General features: G+C 34.8%; 1 protein-coding gene across 1 annotated transcript; it reads right to left on the bottom strand.

Annotated features, from left to right (window-relative positions):
• Positions 1-5,670: 5,670 nt before the first annotated feature.
• On the bottom strand, positions 5,671-6,920 carry LOC100375225 (somatostatin receptor type 2-like). The gene has a single exon (XM_002736184.2). It carries the CDS (start codon positions 6,918-6,920, stop codon positions 5,955-5,957), a length of 966 nt encoding a protein of 321 aa, XP_002736230.1. The 3' UTR covers positions 5,671-5,954.
• Between the last annotated feature and the right edge of the window lie 3,182 nt (positions 6,921-10,102).

Genomic DNA, 10,102 nt, shown 5'->3' with positions numbered 1-10,102 from the left:
CATATTTGGAATTCACATTTCCTAATATGGTAGGATGAAAATACCCCGTAAAATACCGCAAAATCACGACACGCTGTAACTTATGGCGTTATGGTGACAGATGTATAATAATATTATGTAATATGACAAGCTGGACATTTTAAATAACGTTTACTCAAAACTATAGGATTGTTGAAAATCCAATACTAACATGCGAGGGCTTCAGGACATTGACTGTAATTAATCTGTCTCCGTACTACATCATTTTCAGCAATACACCGCTGGGTATAGGTTGCTTAGTTACTTGTCGATTTTGCTAAATTTAATTATGTAAATAAAGTAACATTATCAATTATAGCTTCAACAAAATCGCAATAATGTTTGACCTAAGCACATAGTATTCTATTGTACTAATTTGTCGTGGTCATTGCTACACGTCGTACTCGATATAGGCCTTATGAAATATGAGAATGCTTATCTATGAATATATTGAATAAATCATTATATGGTTATATAAGGAAACAATACAGTAACACAATCTCAATCATAATTGGCATGAAACTTCTTAACAACTATGCTATAGCGAGTTGGATGTGAATAAACGTATTCCATAATATAATACAAAGATACAGCCTATTGCACTCTCAGTACCACCGGATGTCTAACTGATTCAGTGTATTCAAAAATGTGTTTCGACTTTAATGCTTATCTGTGTGTCAGTTCTTCAGCACTGGTGACGGAATTTGCTAGAGCATCTACCAATATTTGCGAATTTCCTAATAACTCAGAGACAATGATTAAAATGTCATTTCAACAAGACATTCCATATATCAAAACCGTAAAAGATAAATAAATACCAAATTTTGTTTTGCTTGAGACCATTTCGCTGCTGTGTCTCGTATCGTGGTAACAAAATAACGAGCACTGTCAGAGCAAAATACAGAAGAGTACGTATATATTATCTATTGTATGATATACATAGAAACGTTCACGGGCAATTAGAGTAACTACAAAAGATCACAATTGCTTAAACAAGCTTCATTTCTTTAACATTCCCAGCGGCGGTATCAAAGTATTCTTAGTATATTGCATTAACACAGCGTGGTGCGTTTCCGTTCAAGCGAATCACGGCCATTTATAGAGCGCCTTGGCAACCATAACCAGACGTGTGTATTACACATGGTTGATATAAGCATATTTCAGGTAAATAATAGATGCATTATTGAATATAACTTAATTACGTATTCGTATAGTAGGGATATGTTTAAAATAGTTCATGTATATAGGCAGGAACTTGTCAGGTACAGCATTTTCCAGGTCACGAAGCAAATCACCACCCATGTGTAGCTGAATGGTCTGCGGGCAACACTATTACGTGTTCTATGCATCGATGTGGGTCTCTCCACGTGTATCATATTTTGTCACGGTGTTTGTTCCTAGCATGGAAATGTGTTTTGCAATTATTGATTTATTCATTCTTCCACTGACATGAAACCGCTATTGTCAAATTAAGGTGGAGATGCAGTTTTGTGGGCACTTGGGGGTGAAATTTGTTTTTGCTTTTTATTATCCAAACAGTCTTGGCTATAGACTGTTAAAATTTTGTAGAATTTTGAATAGGGGAACATACTCAAAAGACAATTTTAAAATATAGATAACAGGTGCAAACATTCTCTCTTTTGAATGCTTAGCAAGAGTGTACATAAATAATAAAAAAGAAACATGGTGAAAAAAGGAATGACGGGATCTCCATATTATGCACTATATTTAACTTTACAAAAAAACAATACATTTAAATTTGGAACTGTTACAGCCATTTTAATTATGAACATTAGCAAACTTCTTACTGAGTAAATGGTTATGCAAATTAGCTATTATCTCAGCTTCTTTTTAGTGCACATCCCAGAACTTTAAAACAAATAGCTTAGACGCTTTGACCTTTTGTTTTGAAATTTTGACAAATGATTGGCAATGTGTTTATCTTAAAAACTCCGTCGGGGCATTATTTTTGGTTGAACAGTTGTACAACAATCGTACAGACAACTAGCCTGGGTGTTAATTTATGCATAAACTTGAAGTAGTGAAATTTGAGCTGCTGCTGGTAGACAGTTTTCAAGACAGCGTTTTCTTCATAGTAAACATATGTACCCGTAAACCAATCTTGTCAGGAAACAGAAGCATGGTTTAGAAGCTAAATTTTTAAAAATAAATTTTGACCAAAAAAGCACATTTTTGTGCATATTTCTAATTACAGTGTCCATTAAAAAAAATATTTACAAAATTTTAAAATTCATACAATAAGCTTTCCGAAAATATATAGTTTTGTGGACAAGGAAGGTCATCTTGGTTTTCTAATTAACTAATTAAAATATCTGTCACGTAAACTGCATCTCTACCTTAATCAATAATAACCCTGCTGAAGGGATAATATGCTATTATGTTGGTCAGACCGAAAAATATATTGTATTAAGTTTCAATGAATTACTGTTTTTCTGATTTTTTCAACGACGGTCGTTCAGTCTCTCCCTGAAATAACTCTTCAGAAATATTATCAACTACCGATTTCACAAGCGCACAATGCGCAAAGAACGTTAGGAACCATGCAGCTAATGTCGAAAGACAATCACAGTTGTGAAAATTCAAATTATTTGGTCTTGTGGTGAAAGTATTCTGAGACAATTTGAACGAACATAAACTCATTTGGATTACGGTGTGTACTCAGCAGTCGCTGTGGCAGGTATGACCACCAAACTTGTGGCCCATAATACAGTAATTTGCTCTAGCAACGGCAGTTGGACATCGTGGGCATAAGTACACCAGTAGTCCACTGCACAATACACTGATAAAATTCCGGAAAATCTTCCAACAACCACATTTATATCTGAATTGCAATGTGTACATGTGACACTTAATAAACACCCGTACCTTTTGCTCTGCAACGAGTTTTTCAGAAACTGTTTAAGCAACATTAAACATCAATTGAAAAAGTGAATACATCGTTAATTCGCTGCACGATTCGCTGTTTTAAGGTTATAGTGGATGGGTATTCATAACACTGAACACATACGCAGTGTTGAAATCGAACGTATTTACGTTAATTTTTCATGGCATTTTATAATTACAATCTTTGCCTCAACGCGCTCCTCTGATCACCATATGGAATTGTCGTTCCTATTTGCTACTTCATTGGGTAATAGCGTGAAGAAGAACCCAATCTACCCAATCTACCCTACATATCCGCACATGTCTACATGATCTGAAGGGTTGATACTTTTGCTCTTATCGGTTCGAAAGCCTAAAAGCGATTGTGGGATTCTCCAAGGATTGGCCACAAACCAGGAAATATATGTTTTTTCTTTGTTTATTTTCGAGACTTGATAATATTTTATGTCTAATAATGAACGACCACCTAGTGCCGTTTTTAACATTCACGATTCATGTGTTCACCAGTGAGAAGAAAGAAATTCCTTTCTTTGTATGTTGTACTCAAACGAATCGTCCAATCAATCGCCCAATGCAAATGCACGTGTTATATCAAAACACGGTTATTAAATTAAACAAAATTAAATAAACAAATTACATGTAAATCATGGCGAATGTTTAAATGTAATTGAAAGAAAAAAAGTATGTAAATGAAGGATGAGTTATCAGACGGCAACTGCAGGTCAATAGAAATGTAGATATTAATAAAGTGAATATGAAACTGACCGTGTAGCAGTTTATTAATATAATAATTAAAACAAGATTTTAATAAATAAAATGGTAACATGTAAAAAAAAACCGGTGTTCTTTGTTCGTGTGATAACTCTCATACAGATCATACTTGTTTACAACTCTGGAAGGTCAATTGGAAACTACCAGGTGTGTTTGTGATTTACATAACAAAGAATGTTTACGACTTGCCTACATGAGGGCTTGCATGTCATCGTGAGACAGCTCCTAGTAAGACTAAATTCCGATTGGCTCCAGTGGGAACCCAGATGGTATACCTGAAACTGGACCATTTGTGCTCTATAAAAAGGCAAGATTGAGGACAGTTGTTTTTCACTTTTTCAATTAAGTGTGTGTTGCTGCTACTAAATTGTGAGACAAGTAATACAGGCTTCAATCATCATTCTTTGAGACTTGTATGAACTGCTCTTCGATATTCATCTATCAACAGTGCCCTCCAGAATAACAGCGTTTCTCTGCAAGCAAGACTCCTGTATCTCTTTGTTGTTGTGTTGCAAGAAGCCATACACTGTCATCAATTTCCACATTCTGGAACTGCACACCTCCTCCTATTTTAGTGAATTTATTCATTGTATTATTCTGTGTTTTGTATCTTATCATTATTATGAGAATTACTAAAGCCAGGAGCCTTAACTTGATATTTTTTGATATCCCGATCTTGTCTACCACATTCTAGCAGTGAAAGTTCTTCCTGTCCAGTGTCAGTTCTGTGGGTGTTTCTCTCAATATCAATAATCAGGCCTTACACTGTGACATTGGACATATTACCATAAACCTCAATTAGAACATGTTCAAATAACCATGATTGTCGCGGAATATTAAAAATGTTTTGTAATTATGCCCAATTAGAAAATAAGTGCTCTGCAGAAACCAACGTGTAGTAAATAATGCATGTAAAACAACCAACAGATACGTGTACTATATAGGTTATCAATACTATGTTATTCAACATCATGTTTCTTTTCGGTAGCTGCGCTCCATTCCATGTGAATTACTGCATGCGGTACATTCTACAGTTTAAAACTGTCACGCTATTCCAACCACCGTTGTAGATCAGGACAGTATTAATCGTGACTGGTAATTATAACCGAGTTTTAATCAGTACTTTGGTTGTTGCAGGAAATATTATTAATGTTATTTAACGTTCATCATTTTATTGGAATATTGGATAATCTTTTTAATGGTTGAATAAACTCTTTACAATAACATGTGACATAATTTAACTTTGCAGAATAAAGTGTATTGTCAATCTGATTACAATCTATGATTTTAATTTTCATATTTTAATTAGTTCAATTAGCTATTCATTATCTCAGCATAAGTTTTTTGCGCTAAAAATGTATGAATAAACAAACAAACAAAAAATACACAAACCAACATATATAAAAATAAAAATGCAAAAAAATAAAAACAATAATCAGATTTGTGTACTTTCTAACTACCTGACCTGTGCATACGTTTTCCAACATATTCCGGTGCATGTCCCGTGATACGACTAAGTGCAGACATTCCCCTGTATAATTAATTTCCCAATCTATCACTATATAGCATTTTTTTCCTGCGGACTTATCTGTTTCCGGTCATGCTTATCTAAAGTATATGTCGAAGGTAAGAAATATCTGTTTGACATTGTATTTTACTTCTCTGTGACCGTGAATCAGATAAAGCACGCAATGGAAGCATAACTTCACAAGTACGGCATTAAACAACTGATATTATTCGAGTACATGTTTACATTAAGTGTAGATCTCACCAGAGTCTAAATAATTTCGAATTGCCTACTAACTGCAAGTCTGTCTCGCTCATTCTCTATCAACGAAATCTGCATTAAATAGTCACAAAAATTTGTTGCTATTTTCGCTGATAAGGGAAATTGATTTTTGATTGTTCGTTAGTAATAAAAGACCCACAACTATATCAGATGATTCAATCAAATATACCCATTCATGAAATGAAACATTGTTTAGTATACCTCTAAATGTTATAATCAGAAAACCACGATTATGCTTTTAGACATAGTATATAGTGTACATAGAAACAGGTAATAATACTTAATAATCTTGTCGATTCCCCCAAGACACTCAGTCAAGTTAGCACGTGGGTCTGACATTTGGGAAATATTACAAGCCCGCCAGTATGTTAGTTGAAGAAATAGTATTGATGTTGTAGGTACGTTGCCAAAGTTAAGCACGGAGCATTAATTTATCAGGTCAATTCACATTGTTATTATTGTTGAATTTAGTTCAGTATGATGAACAGCGAAACCTGGGTATCGTTTCGTCGTGTGACTTGCAATCACATATGCAGTGTTTAATCACGTCTTGGAAATCTTGCTTGAAATACGCGTATACTAGCGGATTTAAACAGCTATTTATGGAGCTCAGGAATACACTGACGTAGTACGAGACCTGTAATGCAAACGTTAGACTGTGATCATCAGAGAGTAACAGCAGTCTTATAATCCAAAAAGGGAGCCAACATATAACGAATAGAATCACTGAAAACAGCACCATCGCACCGACTCTACCGACGTGAAACTGTCGTCGGCGTTGACGCGATCTTCCATTTGTCAGGTATCTTAGTATCCTGCAGTAACAAGTTATAATACATATCAACGGTAGAACGAAACCAAAGAGAAACGTGTATATAATGAACAGCTGTCCGACTAACACCGGGCAGATGACGTTACAGACCGTTACTCCATCGAACGTTTGTGTCGCTGAGTACATCCACAACGGAACCGTGACAGTAAACGCGCCGATCCAAGTCGCGGCACACACCACTTTAGTTTTGCGGACTGTCCTATAGTTTTTAGACCAAACGATGTGAACGATAGCTAAGTATCGATCAATAGCCATCGCAGTCAAAGTGAAAATACCAGTAAACATATTAGAACCATCGATTCCCATCACTACCTTGCACATTACGTTACCAAATATCCACCGCTTCGTTGTGTTGAAATACGTCATAAAAGGCAACCCGAGTAGAAAAAGGAAATCCGCAGACGCCAGGTTTAAGATGTACAAATTGGGCAGCGATGTCATTCCTGGGTAGCGAAGTATAATGTAGATCACAATTCCGTTGCCGATCAATCCTATTACGCAGACGAGGCTGAAGAATATAGGGATCACGAAATTAAACAACCACGGCGGTAGGTCGGGTCTGTATGTTTCAGTTCTGTTATAATCGCTTAAATTGGTGAAATCCATTGCGGAATACGGCCGGTAAACGTACGTAGCTAAGACACCATTGTATGTGTCAAGCAGTCGTCAACACTACGCGTGTAGCAAAACGAGTTCCGTTATTGACGAACTCCACATCTGTCAACTAAGGCGCAATACGAGTGACTGGGCTTGAAATTTATTATCGATTCAGATATAATGAAACTCCCTCAACGGCCACATGTGTTTTACAATCAAAGGAACAGTGATGGCACGTACGTACTGTAAAAGTAATTCACATTGTCTTCACATACAGGCAATCCAACAAATATCGTGTATTTATTTCTGAAAATATCAATTTTGTGTCAGAGTCTCTTGCGGTAGTAAATAACCAGTCGTGTATTTAATATAATGTTTAACAAACAAAAAGAAAGACAGTGAAACAAGCAAAATATACACAAAACACACATTGTGTAATGTATTCACGTCTGCATATTTTTATTTTTTTAGGAAAGAAACATAAACACACAGTTGCAATTTTACAACTGTATAGTCAAGATAATATTCATTATAAAACTCTTACATTGATAAAGTACGATTTCAATTTTTCAAAAAAATTAAACATTGTATTTATTTGAAACTAAAAATATATTTGATTTACGTGCAACTCTCCATGTGTGTTCAGACCTTTTGTAAAATCTTTCTTCTTTGATACAAAAAAATTCTTCAATTACTTGTCCTGTCTTGATACTACTATCGATGAATGTATTTGGTTGTATTTTTTTCTGGAATACTGTCTCTAATAATTTCATGTACTCACCCCTCCAACTATTCTATTCTTTCATACAGTTTCACCCTAGTATCCGTTTAATGGTTTGATTGTTTATTCCCCCAGTGTAAAATACCTCTAATATGCGGCATTTTGTTCTTTTAAATATATATCTATATCTATTCCTGGCAATTTAGAAGTATAAAAGCAGCAATATTCAACAACAACAGAATTAAATAAATTCAATATTAGCCAGGCAGACTGCTTCTCTCTGACCAAGCCTTTAATTTTCTCTGACAGTATAAAAATACAAATTTTAAGTTTAATTTATCATCCGTATTGAACAGTCAATGCGATAAACAGTGTGTTTTATTCGAAACCATAAAAGTGCTTCCCTGTGTGACAAGTCTCCAATGCGCATGTATATCTAGCCATATAAAATAATTCGTTTAGAACACATATTGAAGAGAACATATTCGAAACATGACCAATACATATTACCTATTTATAACAAATTAGATGCCGAATATTAAACTATCATGTTCTCATTCGTCGACCAATGTCACGTAAATTCCTGTTAGAAGATGATAACCTGCATGAATGAGGTAAGTATTCGTACATATTAACAACGTTGTATGTTAACAAATTATATTCAATGTTCACATATACTTGAAAAAAACAATTCAATTCAATTCAATTCAAGCAATTCAAGCAATTTTCAGCTGAAAACTGTTGGTGATACACATAGTATGAAACTAAAATATTAACCATCATCTCCTATATACTCACATTTGTTACTGGTTCAAAACAATTCGAATCAGAATGTGATCCAATAATCAAAACGTGAAATGATATGAACATTTAAAATAAAAAAGTACTGTATTTTCCAATTGGAAATTGTAATACCATCAAATTCATTTCATGGTAACATTCAAATGAATACGCCAGGAAATACGTGGTTATGTGAAATGAACACGCTCGAATATAGTAGACGCAGTCAGTAACAGCGTGATGATACTCAAATTGAGAGCAATATTGATTTTCTGACAGTGTATAGCATAATCACCATTCCCATATATGAAGGCCTCAAAGTAATACGAGTAGATGAGAGAACGAGTTTTGCAAGATTAGTTGATGATGAATTCATATGTCATATGTCATAGTGGATGGCCTATATCGATTATATTTTGTGAAAATTGCATTTACGACTTGCTTATGGATATGGCGTTAATTGTCATATGTGTCTGGCTGAAAATAATAACTGAGCGTGGCATACTAGGAGATAGTATAGTATCCACTTGCCAACATTATAATTTCAATACGGTATAAAAATCGAGTTTAAGTGACAGGACCCTCAAAATGGCATGTATTGAATGGTCAGGGCAGGATATGTACACTGTAATATCATTAGCTATACAAATTTTGTTAGCTATTCTGACAATAATGTTAGTGTGTTAATGCAGCTTGAAATAATTTACTCCAAGAACATTGTTGCCATGCACTATTCGATACACGTTACAGACCAATCCAAGTCAGAAATTCTGTTTTCGATTTCTAAACAGAAAGCATAACACATTCCGCATAAACTGAACTGGGAGTTTTTCTTTGAGGGTGCATGATCAAACTTAATGATTGTTTACACATAAAACTATTTTGAAATGAGAAAAAAAACATTACGATGTTTGCGTGACGTATACGACATTGTTTTGAAGGGATTTAATCGATATTTATGGATATTTGATGTTAACAATATTCCCCTCCCACACAAAGACACATTGGTGTTACGTGCAACATGAGATTCGCGTTTTGAAACTTGTATGTTTTTCTATAATCCTCCACGAAATCAATTAACCTGTATATCAGGAAATCGGAAATCCCTCATTACATTTTTAAATTACTATGTGTGGCATTCATGACCTATCCATATCAAGCGTCTCACGTGGGAGAATTTAATTAGGAAACTATTAATAATTCAGATAAGATAGATAGTAGATTTAGATCTTACTAGCTGTTACTAGCTTACTATCTTCGGAGCACTTTTGTGTTTTTTTTATGTAATAGGATGTCACTACTTTATTAAATTTAAATAATTCAACTGGAAATCAAAACACCTGGTGCAGTTCTTTGTTACCTAATGGACTTTGATATTCTACACTTGGTGAGCGGTGGCGGTGGTTCGAATCACATCGGAACATTCATACATTTTTCTCGAAATCAGTTCAATTTGAAGGACTTTTGAAAGCACAATCGCCAACGACGTTTCAACCCACAATACCAGACCATAACTGTTTCAGAAAGTGCTAATGTATAAGAGAAATTTTTTCCAAACTGTTGTTTTTGAAATACTCCAGAAAACAAATGTACATGCAATGTTTCAACCCTAAACACCCGACTATGCATAATGCGCTCCTATGTCTACCATGCAGTGTTCAGCAGCAGACTGAACATACACGGAGCTGTT

This window comes from Saccoglossus kowalevskii, chromosome 18, assembly GCF_978046115.1.
Source record: "Saccoglossus kowalevskii chromosome 18, keSacKowa6.1, whole genome shotgun sequence".
Classification (NCBI taxonomy): Eukaryota; Metazoa; Hemichordata; class Enteropneusta; family Harrimaniidae; genus Saccoglossus; species Saccoglossus kowalevskii.
Note: the sequence above shows the minus strand (reverse complement) of the source record. Positions and strands in the feature narration are given on the sequence as shown.